A 14,363-nucleotide genomic window follows, 5' to 3' on the forward strand; every position below is an offset into this window, starting at 1 on the left:
TATCTAAATAGTTAAGATAGTTATACTACTAGTTTCTCCTAGTTCATTGAAAAGAAAGGTTTGTACTACTATTGTAATATTATTTGGACAATTAAATGCCTATATCTTGTACTCTGAGTAACTAATGTAAGGATAGCAGTACACAGTGTATTAACCATTGTTACTCTATTGTTTTGAAATTTTATTTTTTTCTCTTTAAAATAAAATTTTAAAAAAATAATGTTGTTCAAACTTCTTATCCTTCCTGATCATGCACGTGTTTTGTGATTACTGAGAAACGTTGAGTTCTCCAAACAAAACCAGTTCTTACACTCAGTTCTGTCTTCACCGAGTACATCTTGAAGCACATTTAGAATATTATGTCTTGTTGGTAAACTGACATTTTCCTTTTCGAGAAAGGGGACAGCTGGGTATATTCCTTCATTCAGTTGCTGCATCCTTAAGCTGAACAACATATTCATCACTTTCAGTGATTTTGATAATGATGTAACAATTTTAATGCTAATCCAAAGGAAAGTGAAATGTGACCTTATAAGAATATTTTTTTAAAGAGTAAGCAATGCCAGCTAAGTCACAATGCTCTTTCTTCTGATCATTCCAATTTAAAACATCTGAATTTTAGACTAGAAGTTATATTTTTCAAGTATTTTTTTCTCTAGAATAAAAGCTACCTTCAGTTTTACCTTAAACATGCTTTAATGATATTTTTCTCCACTTTCATTCAATATTTTAATGTGTACTTTGAGTTTTTAAGATCTAATGTGCACTTAAGCCAACTGCAACTAATTTATCAAATATTTTGCATGGATTTTTCATTCATCAACTGCTGCCCTTTAGAAAACAGCCCTCCAGCTGCTTCTCTCGGTGTGCTATTCAATAAAGACATTGAAGGAAAACATTATCTATCGTTTGCCCCCATGCACTATACATCTGTGCTCTTCTCAGAAGGTAGTGATGAAGGTCCAAAGGACAATGTGGAACTTACTGACCAGCTTCAACTAGCTAAGGAGTATACTTATGGACTGTCTGAGTCATTTTTCTCAGACCTGGCACAAAATACATGACTTGTGCAACTTCCAGGAGGAAGGGTTTACTTTGGCTCGTTCTAGAAGTTTCAGTCCGTGTTTGGCAGCTTAAACATGGACATGCACGAGGAAAGGACCTGGTGGAGCACAGCTGCTCATGTCACGGTGGCCAGGATGCAGAGAGTGCAGCTGGGAAGGAGACACGCTATTCCAGGTCACGCCCCAGTGACCACCTCTTCCCACCAGACCCACACCTCTTAACAGCACACTCAGCCATGCTGTCCCTGTGATTCAACCACCTCCCACACGCCCTGCCTGCGATCACACGAGGCCTCTGAGAGACATTCTTGATCTAAACTAAACACGGACTGAAGGTAGATGGAAGGATACGATGCAGTCAAAAGCAAAGAGTATACAAATATGCACTGAACATTAAATATAAACATCATTTTGGAAAAGGTGACTTACTTATAACTGTTCAAAAGGCCTCAGACTGTCATCTTCTAGATTTCTTACCAAATTTGGTAGCAGGAGTTTCTAACCTTTCCTAAATCCATTCCTAATCCCTTTACTCTCAGCCGATGACCACCCTTTCACAGGAAGGCTAGGAGATTTGCTCCATCACTGACTTCCTCTGGCTCTATCAAGCTTCTCCCTTCTCCCACATTGGCTAGGGCACCTTTCTCTGTCACCATCCTTTTGCCCAGGTAAATATCCTCCTTTCTTCACTTAGTTACTTCTTCACTCATGTTCTTGAGTTCCTATTTGTCTCTTTGCACATAACAAGCACGCTCTAGGATCCGATTCAGACTTAAATGCGCCCTTTACTCTTGAAGCACTTACCAAGTGCAGGTTACTGAGTTACTCTGAGACAGAAGGTTATGTAAAAATCCAGTGCTCCCCTCGAGAAACTCACAAACTAGTGGGAAAGACAGCAAGTAAACAATGTAATTATATCTAAAATAAAGTCTACTATAGCAAGGGCTGAGGGCATTATGTACAATATAGTCATGGTGTAAAGGAAAGAGGGCTTGCCTCTGCTTGGTTAGAGATAGTCTTTGTTTTAAATTTTCATCAAGCCCATATTCTCTGATGGGGACTTCCTTTCCTCCTCCTACAAACAGTTTCAAGCTCAAGTCTCCTTCAGTTTTGTTTGTTTGTTTTGTGGTCCTAGGGATGAAACCCAGGGCTTCCTACATGCTAGCAGTGTTCTGCCATGGAGCTATACTCCCCATCCACTTCCTTTAGTCCTAAACCCATGAATAAGCTATCTCCTGATGCTTATGCTCATAGCATTCCCACACCCCCTTTGCAAGTAGAAAGAGTCACCTACACTCACAGCCTCGTATTCATGCATCTTTTAGATACGTGAATTCTTACTTCTGGTTTCCACTGTTACACTGACAGCTCCCACCAAAATCACACTTGAGTAACCCCCTCAGCACATGGAGCCTTCACTTGAAACACTCTTTCTACTACAAGGGACTTTGTGGACCTTTCCCGCCTCTCCTGCCATTCTTCCTCAGGCTCAATTAATTCTACTTCCTTTTAATGCTAACAAAAGCATTGGTCAAGATTTCAATTCGAGGCACAGGTTTTGACACACCTCCTTTGTCCCACATAATCAACTCAAAAGTAAAGCGGGGCTGAGAAAAAAATCTTGAAGTCGGAAGAGCTGCTTCAATTTGTTTCTGCCACTGACTTACCCAGTATGCACCCACATCCCAGGACTCCATGAAAGATCGGTTTTCTAAAGGTCACTCCAGTCTCATACTTGGTTAGACAATTCTAACTGGAAGAACACCAGATTTCTAGTCCTCACTTGTGAGTGTGCTGCAAATCCACACTCTGTCTGCCACTGACCCCTAAAACCAATCTGAAAAACCAATTACTTCAAGCTTCCTGTTTACATTTTTGTACTGGTGCTACCATTAACCTAAGCCCGAAACCCTAACGATCCTGCACACTCTCTGCCTTTTACCCATGTGTTCTCTCTTCCTTATTCTCAACTTCCCTCAAGGTTTCTTTCAAAAATTGTTTATCTTTTAGGAGCGGTTCCTGCTTCTCCAGCTGGTTAATCCCTCCCTCATCAGAATACCCAAGACACTCTCTTTCCTAACCCTTGGCTTCTGTTTTCCTCCAAACTGTAGTTCTATGGTGTGTGGCATGTGGGAGCACACACCTAGTTCCTTTCTGAACAGCCCACAGCTTCTCTGGCGCGGCTTGCCTAGAGGAAGTATGGAAATGCTCCATAAGACTCAGACTGACTGAACTCCATCTGAACTTTGGACCCAGAAGCAGCAGTCTTCTACAGTGATAATGTTTTTCAAGATAATTGCTGAAGGATGCATAATGATTTGGATATTCCAGGGCTAAAATGTACACTGTTCGTAAGCTAAGGAAGCAGAAGATCTTCAAGTCCTTCAAATCCAACTCAACACAGAAGCATACTACATATAAAAGTCTTCTTAATGTCACACTGTTTCTTTGGAAAGACAGATTTACTAAAAGATATACCTGTAAGTATCTGGCTTACAATGTAAGATTTCCTTTTTAAAACTGTTCACAAGACAGTATTTTGAAAAACTATTAGACCTAATAAACTATCATCAGAAGTACAGATTAAACATGGTAATGACTAATGCCATCAGAACATTCAGCCAGGACACACTACATTACTGTCTGCTCAGAAAACAATTTCCCAGAATGAAATATGCTGCCATTAATTTTCGGCTTCATTAATAAGCGTTAATACTAACTCTAAAAAATTATTTTTAAAAATATGGTCTTCAATTGATGAAGTAAAATAAATTGAAAGGGGTGGGGGGAGATTTCTGATTTTCTTTACAACCAAAAAACAAAAACTGCAGACTAGCAAACAGAAGAACAAGAATTTGCAAGGAGTCTAAACCAGAAAAATCAAGGCCTTAGCTGAATTCATGTAGAAGACAGGATGTCTAGTGTGAGGTTAACAAGTAGTACACAACACCATTCAGGAGCATTACATAGAACGGAGAGGATCTGTCTGCACCTCATTATGAGGATGCAGAGTCTGACCTACCTGGCTTATCCCTTGGGGAGAGATCTTGTACGACTGCAACTTCTGCTTCAGCAGCTCTGGATCACTGTGACGGAATGGGCACCCTGACAGCAAAACACAAGCAGCACACCAGTTATTTACCCAGGACTCACACAATACCACACTCCAGAGACCGTCTAAACTGCCCTTAATTGTCTAACAGCTTATTAATAAAAAAGTTAATTGCCCATGGGTGCAACTGCTTTCCACTCCTTATCTAAATGACAACTTTGCTGTGCAGTTATCAGGGTACCACAGGCTCGAGAGTTACATAAAACATTACAGCATCCACAGCCAAGATGTCCACTCACTACAGCCAGGAAACAGCCTTCATTTGCTACTTGCTAACAGCACAGATTATCACAAAGTAGCTACGACTGTTTACTAAGAAAGTTTTATAGAATCTCATCTTTTTTTTAGTCTAACAAATTACACAAGAGGTATACAAAAGAAGGGAAAGAGATAATGTAATAAAAAATAAAATGTAAAAATTCTGAGAAATATAAAAATCTTAAACCATTATCGGACATAAAACCCTTATAAATTTAGAGGAATCATGGAGGGAGATGACATGAACAAAGAGGAAACTGTTGCACAGAACAACATACGTACATGAATATTATGTCATATACATATATGTTATCTCTATATAATTTCATGAGAGAAGCAAAGGTGGACTACTACAAATAGCTGCCTAATTAAGAACACAGAAGAAAAAAATTAAAGGTGTTATTAGATTTTACATATCCTAATCAAAAACTGCAATGATAAGTCATAACACTTCTGTGAAAATTTAGTACTGATAATTTTTTTAGTCAAATGGATGATAGATCCATAAGTTAATTAGAAACAAGTGCATTTTAAAATGGAATCAGCAGGAAACTGATTGATGAAAAAGTAATGGAAAAGAGCCAGGATGCCAAACACAAATGTATTTACTGTAAAAGCTTAACTATGAATAAAACATCCATCAGAACACTTTTGACCCATGCAACTATGAAGCTGGCAAAATTGACATATATGTTTTATTCAGATTAAAACTATTTACAAGGAATAAGAAACCACACAATACACAGTTAAGAGTTGGGAGCTGTTTTGCCTGTACTTGAACCCCAGTTACCACTTGACAAATGGGCAAACTTCTAATCTTCTTGAGACTCAGCTTCGCCCACTCTCTCTCATGCAACAGGAATTGGAGTCCCTATCTCACAGGATTTCTATGAGAATGGAATATACAAGTTTCTATGTGCTCCTGGTATGTAGAGTGTAAGCATTCAAATATTTCAGTTATTATTCTTGAAATGCGTGCTAATAAAATTACAAAAATCACAACAACACCAAGAAAGAAATGAGGATGCACATGGAATTGTTGGCAAACCCAGAATAATCAGAAGGCATGTACACACACACACACACACACACACACCAACAAAGAGACAAACCAGACCAATTACCCAAATTTTGGCTACACCTATATAAAAAGGCCACCATGGACAAAGCCAAGAAGTAAGTGAGGATAGCTAAAATACTAATGACTAAAAAAAGGTCTTTTGAAGCTATGCCCACTATATGAAGAAAACAGAAGCAACAGACCATTACTGGTGCTCGTGATATAAATACGTACTTTGTTTCTACCTTCCATATCAAAGAGAATTATCTCCAAGGTTAAACTAACAAGGTAGCAAAAATGAGATGAATGCACATACAGCTAACATGAATTACAGCTGTTTGACAAAGCTGCCCAATAGGCACTTGTGAAATAGACGGGTAAAGACAGGACTAAATATATATCCTTTATGGCTTAAATCCAAAATGCACCCCCAAGTCTCATGTGTTCAGAGGCAGGGCTTTCAGAAGGTGTTTGCATTATGAAGGTTCAATGGATCAGTCCATTCATGAGTTCTTAACTCAGGCACCATTAGGAATAACCTTAAATGGTATGTTCTTGTCCCCTGCACCTTCCTTTCTCTCCAGTTCTTCCTTGCTCTCTGCTATCACGAAACGAGCAGCTTTCCTCTGCCACAAATTTCCACCATGATGTTCCTGCTTGAAGCTAGCTGACCATGGAATGACACATCTGTAACCATGAGCCAAAATAAACTCTTCCTCCTCTAAGCTGTGTGTCAGGTATCTGACCCCAGCATGGACAGGGAACTAACACAATACAGTGCAGATTCACAACTAGTTAAACAACTGTTGTAAGTAGCACTGACTGATAAAAGCGTAAACTGAAAAGATGGAGCAATTTTGTAAATAACAAGGTTAGACTTCCAGTTTTTGATCAGCCATGTAAGGAGTTTAGAAGTTGCCACTCCATCCTAAAAACAAGAAAAGAGCTAAAGTAAAGCAACTGAGAAAGTCAGTAATCCCTTTTACACCCTCAACTACTGAAGATCCCCAAATACCAACATCTGCTCCGGACATCCAGGCACTGACACCATTATGGCTCCCTCTGCGGGGTCTCCTGACATAACCCTGCCTGCAACAGTAGCTTCACACGACTTGCCTGTTCACCACCTGGCTTCATTTCCTCACTCGGGCTTTGTGTCATCTCATGTCATTGCTAGAGGGACATAGGGCAGTGAGATACTTTGAGAGAGAGCATATTTACATAGCTTTACTATAGTCAACTGCTATAAATGTTCTCTTATTGATTACTTACTGTGCCTAACTTAGAAACTGAATTTTAACAGAGATAGGTATTTATAGGAAAAAACAATATGGAGAGGCTTCGGCAGCATCTCTACTTTCAGGTACCCAGTGGGGGTCTCAGAATGCAGTCCCTGAAAATAAGGTTTCCCCACTGTGACTCCTGACTAACAGGTTCAAATTAAAAGAAATGCAACAGAATGTACTACAATGAGTAAGATATGATTTAACAAGAATAAAAAGCACAAAGTCTTATATTTATGCTAATAAAAGCAGCTAAATAACTGATGAATGCTAAGACCTGAAAATTCATGGGAAAAATTGCTGGGATTTCATTTCCCAAGGAGCTCAGTTCTGAGTTATCATCCTGTAAGAGTTGCTATGCTAATAAAAGTTTCTGGTTTGCTGGGCAGAAGTATCTGGATCAATGGTTTTCAAACTTTACAAGACAAAAAAATCACCTGGGGGAAATGTCTGAAGGTGGAGCCTAAGCAACCTGCACTTCTAAGGGCGTCTGAAGGGTCTCTAACACAAGCCACTGGAGCTACTGCAGGTCCTTATCACCAGTGCTAGACACAGAGAGCATTGTCTAAAAAGTTTGTGATTATTTCATCTTTTAACAAACTGAAAGTGTTCAACCTTTTTAAAATTGTGTTTCATTGAAGCTTTTTAAAAAGTTTTCACATGTACTGTTGCAAACTTTGGCAATCTAGAAAATTTACTAATTTATCACTGAATCATTCCTCGACAAACCAAATAGGAGCTTCTCAAGGTATGCTTCCAGAATTGCTTTAAAAAAAAAGCTGCTGAACTCAAAAGTCTACAGAAAATAGCTTGCCAACTCAGGCAAATTGATATATATGTTTGGTAACGACATGGCTTAATCTCTGCTGGTTAATCAGATGACAGTAATGAGAATAAAACACACTCTTCCTCAGAATCTACTATTTCCAAATTAAGAGTTTTCCCACTTCAAAAAGCTTTGGAACACTTCTATCAGTTTGCTTAGACAGAACAGGACTGAAAAGCCTGGCCCAGCACAGGCTGAAGTGCAGCTAAGTGAATTTCTCTTGCCTGACCTAGTTCAGTAATAAGACAAATCGCTGTTAGAGAAATGGAGCTCTGGCTTGACACTGATGCCCAACAGAAACTACAAACTAGTTCCTTTCAGTAATACAAAAAGCATCCAGTTGCTGGGATGCTGTGTGTCACCAGCATTTCCGGAAGGAGCACTTACCGTGGTAATCCCCTTGACCTGGTGGGTTGGTTAGAATAATTTTCATGCAGCTGTATGGTGTATAGTCTGTCCTCTTGCCTTCCTTTCCAAAGCTATGGCGGATATTGTAAGAGTAACCTCTATCAAACTGATGGAGGGACAGAAGACAAAAGGAGAAAAAGAAAAATAAAGTCAGTCAATACTTTGCTAGTGATGTCACCAACACTGGTTAGAAAGTGCAGAGCACTGTTTTCTGCAATAAATTGGTGCTCATGGGCAGATGGACACCACATATATTACCTAGGTCCTTTATGATACAAATAATTTCCTTTTAAAAAAAAGTATAAAACTTGCAGGAAACAAGTTTCTTGTGTAGAAGACAGCTCGTGTTATTTACAGTAGTTCCTCAGTGTCACTGGTGGACTGGTTCCATGACCCCCAGCAGAGACCAAAATCTCTGAATGTGCATTTCTTACATAAAAGGGTGTGATATTTGCATATAACCTATTACACCCCCTCATCGTATACTTTAAATCATTCCAGGTTACTTACAGTAGTCAGTACACCACAGCTGTTATATAGTTGTTATACTGCAATGATTACAGAATAATGACAAGGAAAAAGGTCTGTACATGTTCGGTACAAATGCAATTTTTTTCTAATACACTTGATCCAAGGTTGGTTGAAATCCTGATACGGAGAGCAAACTGTGTATGTTGAAAGAGAAGACTAATCCTTTCCAGGGAGGAATAATCAATTTGTCCTTTTGTAGTCTGATGCCAGAGATTATACTAGATGTAAATCAGTTTAACCTCTTCTTTGATTTAACCTCTTCTCTGTCCTACGTTCCCTAGTTGGCCTGTAGTTCCTGCCTCCTATCCATTCCACTTTGAAACACCTCTTAAAATAATTAATGCTTTCCTCTGCATTTCCACCAAAAAGGCAAGCACTCGGCAAGTGCCTGATGAATGAACTACTGCAACTGTCTCCTACTTGGAGGCCCTGCCTCCAAGTTCATCAAGTAAGCTAATGGCACAGGAGGGACTTTCAAATGAAGGAGATAAGAGAAAAAAAAAAAGCAACTAACATTTATTGAAAGGCAATTAGGTACCACCAGGCATTGGGCTAGGTGCTTTTAAAAATGTAATCCTATTTAATCATTTAAATCGTCACAATTCCCCTATGATGTTACACGTGAGAAAACTGAAGTTCAAAGAAATGAAGTGATGTGACATAATTCAGCTATTAAATAAATGGCAGAGTTGAAAATCATGTTTAGGTAAGTCTGATTCCAAAGCCCATGTTGTTCCTAAAATACTGCACTTTCTCAATAATAAGATACTTAAAAATCTTAGGCTCTAACTCAATCCTTTTAGGAAGTAACTTGTTTCTTTCAGATAACACTTCATCTTGCAGCCCAAAGTCAGAAGTGATCTCTTCTTTCAAACTTCATACTACCTATACGTATTATATTTCTCTAGAAGATTACTGCCGCTATGCATTTGATTTTTATGAGACTTAACTGTGATTGTCTTATGACACAGTCTCCTTTATTTTCTATGAATCACCTAAAGGTGATTAGTTTCTTCTGGCCCATAATCTCCTCAAAGTAAAAATCTGTTTATTGGATCTTTGTACCTAGCTCAGTATCAGCATGCAAGAAAAAAATGAAAGAACTGAGTGTGGAAGCACTCCTCGTCCACTATAGCATTTGAAAGGTTACCAATCACCCCATTATTCTGCTTCCAATAAATGTTTTCTAGTATCTGGTGGCTGGTGATTTTCTAATTCCACTATTAGTGGCACCCATACCCCCTTGGTAAACCAAAGGCAGACAAAATACCTTTGACAAGATTTTTGACAAGAATCACTTTTGCTAGATGCTATTAGAAAATGTAATTCCATTTAACCATTTAGATCACAGAATCTTAAGAAAGAACTACTATCTTGGGAAGGAGGTGGGTATTAAGGTATTGTATGTCAAATGATCATGTGGGCAAAAAACAGTAAGACCTGAGTCTTAGACTATAGCAAGTGACAGGTTTAGACAGAAATGTGTCTCCTACCCAAGAAATACAAAGTTTAAAGGAAAAACTCTGCCTTATTTCTACAGGAGCACAACATTAGACTACTGCCTACCTTCACTACTTGGTGATCTCTCAAGGCTTTCAAAGCCAAAGTAGATGCTCAGGTTTATAGCACACATCAAATGTTCCTATAAACACTTCAAACAATACTTGCTAAATAGTAAAACACCAGAGAGCCCAGCAAACAAATCATTTTGAAAGAGCAAAATCTTCAAGGTTCTGGAACCAGTAACTGGCCATTAGAGAAATACAAATTAAAACAACACCGAGATCCATCTTATTCCAGCAAGAATGGCTATCATCAAGAACTCAAATAACAAACACTGGTGAGGCTGCGGGAATAAGGGAACCTTTCCAGATTTTTGGTGGGAATGTAAACTAGTACAACCACCATGAAAATCAGTATGGAGATTCTTCAAAGAACTAAAAATAGAAATTCCACTTGACTCAGCTACTCCCCCTTCTAGGTATCTCCCCAAAAGAGTTAAAGACACAGTGCTGTATGCATACTCCTGTTTATAGCAGCACAATTTCTAATAGCTAAATCTTCGAAGCTGCCTATATGTCAAACAACAGATGCAGAGATAAAGACAAGGTTGCGCATATGGACACAACTGAGTACCACTCTGCCACAGAGATGGATAAACTTGAATCATCTGTAGGAAAATGGATACACCCTGAGACCATAATGGTAAGTGAAATAACGAGACACGTGAGCTTAAATATCACACGGCTTCTCTTACATGAGCTACCCAGATAAATAAAGAGCGAAATAAAAGGGAGACAATGGGGGGGGCTCCTAGAAGTTCTTGGTTTATTAATCAAAACACTGTGATTTAATTTGGCATTTTGTGATGTCTGTAGTATCTGACAGCTTTTTAAAAGTGTATAAACTGGGGCTGGGGATTTAGCTCAGCGGCAAAAGCGCCTGCCTGGCAAGCGCAAGGTCGTGAGTTCGGTTCCCGGTACCGGAGGGGGGAAAAAAAAAAAGTGTATAAACTTTAGACTTCATTAACTGGGTCCTTTCTCTGTTCATGATAATACTACTTTGTGTTCTGTCAGGTAATAAACCTTTGGCTATATGAAAATAAGAAAGTTTAAAATATCCAAAGAAATTAAGAATCAAAGCTTACAAAAAAAGTGTGGTTCCACCCTTCACTTTTCCTAATCTGCACTCCACCCTGGATGTTTCTTTCCTCTTAGTGACTTTCCATCCACGGATGCCCACCGCTCCTGGGTTAGAAATCCCCACTCATCCATACTGTACTTGGAACTGAGCTCAGTTCTACACTAGAGGCTCTTTCCCAATGATTCCTGAATAAGAGTTTCACTACTTCCACTTCTACTATCTTAACTGCTGTGCAGCTGTTTTTCTCTTCATTAGTTTTTGGTGCCAAAATTCTCCTGTCTATTACCTATAACTTAATAAAAAGTCTAAGGTTTTTGAAGAGTTACCAAGATAATTGCAAAATAAAACACTCACATCTGACAAATGTTCAGTGTATAATACTTTTATGAAACATTAAAACATTTACATATATTAATGTTTCAATGATAGATTTCTAAGTACACAAAGTTCAGAACTGTCTTATGTTCCTAGACCTAAACTTTTTACCACACCTAAAAAATACATCAGTTTGTCCAGCTTAATGCTTTTCTTGTTGTTCTTCATTTTGTATGATATCGTCACTTCCGCTTTCTTTTTTATTCTATTTGCAGATATCTGTACATTCCCCATTCTCCCACCATCTTCATCAATCTCTTTACAATCTCTCTGCATTAGGGCATCTAAAACAAAACAAAACAAAAACCCGGCCAACAGGTAACTGGTTACCTATTATCACCCATATGTTGTAAAATGTTGTATGTCTGTTAATATTTCCCTCCTTTTATCCTTAAAAAAAAAAAAAAAAAAAAAAAAAAGATCTTTTTCTTTTTTTAAGTGGTAGTAAAGATTTATTAAAGGTGGGAAAAGAAACAGGCTCTGCAGAGCAAGTTTGGGCCAAGTAAAATAGGAAAACGAGTCCATCCTACAGTGTGAGGGCAGCCACCATGTAAGAGAGTGGCCAAAAAGACACAACAGTCAGCACACTTTTACTTCCATCATAAGTATAAAGTTAGTCCCCAAATAACTCTAAAAGTGAACTGGTAGTAAGATTTATTTCCCAAAAGTCACAACACTATAGTAAGGCATTTCACTTATTAGGTTACATTATCTTCTATTCATCTAAGCCTGGTAATATAATAGATGACGGAAAGAAAAAAATTACACATTTTAAAATTACAGCCATAAATAAAACAATATATTATGGCCTGAAATGAGAAAAATTTTTATACAGGGACAAGCCAGATTGTTTCTATACAATTTCAGGGACAGAGCAGATAAACACAGATGTATAGTCTTCTTTATAGGCAGAGCTAAAGGTCAGGAGCTAACAGTTCACACTTCATTGAGACTAAATTCCTAAGGCTGCTTCTGGAGCCATTAAAGGTTCATGATTACTAATAGGTCCACTAATTGATTTAGCACCCCCCTAATCCCAGCAGCCTAAATATGATATAAAGGGGGCAGAAAGATGCTGTCAAGGTCCCTTGTTGCTTTGCTACCCTCTGCCAGCCATAAAGTGTTCTCCTCTGCCATGCTACCCTGCCTTGGAGCCTGCTGAATATGGACTGAAACCTCCACAAACTGTGAGCTAAATAAACCTTTCCACCCTTAACTTTGGGTGTCAGTTATTTAGTCTTAGCAAAGAGAAAAGTTACTAAAACAGATGCAGTGTAAGGACTGAACGTCTGGTGTTCTTTCTACCGTGTTATGACTAATACTGCATACATATTTATCCACCCAAGAAGCAGAGGTGATCTGTTTTGAAACTATGGTAAAGTTTTATCTGGCAACAGTGCTGAAAATAGCAGATGTAATTTTTAGAATCTAGAGGTAACTTTCACTTTGCTTAAAACTTCTGTTATGGAGGAAACAAAAGGTTTTCTTATACTAATAAAGGGCAAATTACTGTATATTTAAGTAAAGCCATCTTAATTCACTGTAACATCTGCCAAGTATTCTGGAATAATACAAATTAAAACATACTGCTATGATTCCCACTAAGAAGTAAGAAAGGTTGATTTGTGGGCCAAGGATACAGCTCAGTGGCACGAGCACCTGCCTGGTAAGCACAAGGTCCTGAGTTTGATTCCTGGTACCAAGATTATTTGGCATCAATAAGAATAGGTGTTTTATTATACAGTTCAAAGATACCTAGTACAGAAAATTTAAAGAGAATTTTCAGATGTCTTATTTTTATCTCCTTGCAACTTGCAACATTATACCATTTAGCTATATAAACAACATGTAAATATGATTCATTAAAGGAGCAGCACAGCAAACTCTATAGAGAAATACCTGAGGAACAGCAGAATGTTTCTCCCTTTTCTCTTTTAGTGATATGTTTCAGGCACCACAGTAATGGTAAGTAACTAGGTCTTATAAACTGTGATAATCAGAATTAAAGCCACAAAACAAAGTGGTTGCTTTCTTACAACCAAATGGAGCTGAGTTAAATTATGGCTAGATAATGCATAAGCAATGCAGGAAGGTGGATTCACCATGTAAATTTCCATGCCTAGCTCAGGTTATCTGTTTGCTTCTCCACTTTAGTGTGGTTTCTTATGAAGACACTAAATTTATATAACCTTGCTATTCCTTGAAATGAACTATACAAGAGGGACATGCTAAGAAGGACAAACCAAGAAAATCCCATGTTTTCTCAATTTCATCAATTTAATGATTTTTTAAAGCATGTATGATTTTATGTTTGAAGATGCTTTAAACAGCCTAATAAATCTTCCATAATTTACACGTAAGAATTTAGCATAAAATCAAAATAACTATTTTAGTTCAACATGACTAAGCTGAAGAAATCAGTTGAGAAACTTGTGCTGGGTGAACACAGACTAACAGAGACAACTGGAACACTGCAGCATGTTAAAGGCTTTGAAGTCTATATTACCTTAATCAACAAAAAGCAACTACAAACATTAAATTTTATGTATCAATTTTCATCCTTTCGGAGCCCATTTTCAAAGCACTTGGTAATTATTATCTCATTTAGGGTTTTTTGTTTTTGGGTTTTTTTGGGGGGAGTCTCTTTTTGAGATAGGATTACACTGCGTAATTCAGGCTGGACTTGAACTCACTGTGTAGCCCAGGCTGACCTCAAACTTGCAACGATCCTGCTGCCTCAGTCTCCTGAGTGCTGGGATTACAGGCATGCGCCACCACTCCAGCCTCATTTACTTCATAATAT

At 38.2% G+C, this 14,363-nt stretch overlaps 1 protein-coding gene across 2 annotated transcripts in view; it reads right to left on the reverse strand.

Moving 5' to 3' along the window:
- Positions 1-14,363, reverse strand: part of Prim2 (primase, DNA, polypeptide 2 (58kDa)) — a 256,592-nt gene that overhangs the window by 29,044 nt on the left and 213,185 nt on the right. For both annotated transcript variants that reach the window (XM_005406880.1, XM_005406881.2), the window contains exons 11-12: positions 7,991-8,117; positions 4,087-4,169 (exon numbers count right to left, since the gene is read on the reverse strand). In XM_005406880.1, the coding sequence (XP_005406937.1) occupies positions 4,087-4,169; positions 7,991-8,117 (210 nt within the window). The remainder of the gene's footprint in view (positions 1-4,086; positions 4,170-7,990; positions 8,118-14,363) is intronic.

This window comes from Chinchilla lanigera, unplaced genomic scaffold, assembly GCF_000276665.1.
Source record: "Chinchilla lanigera isolate Chin_1 unplaced genomic scaffold, ChiLan1.0 scaffold00101, whole genome shotgun sequence".
In the NCBI taxonomy this organism is placed as follows: Eukaryota; Metazoa; Chordata; class Mammalia; order Rodentia; family Chinchillidae; genus Chinchilla; species Chinchilla lanigera.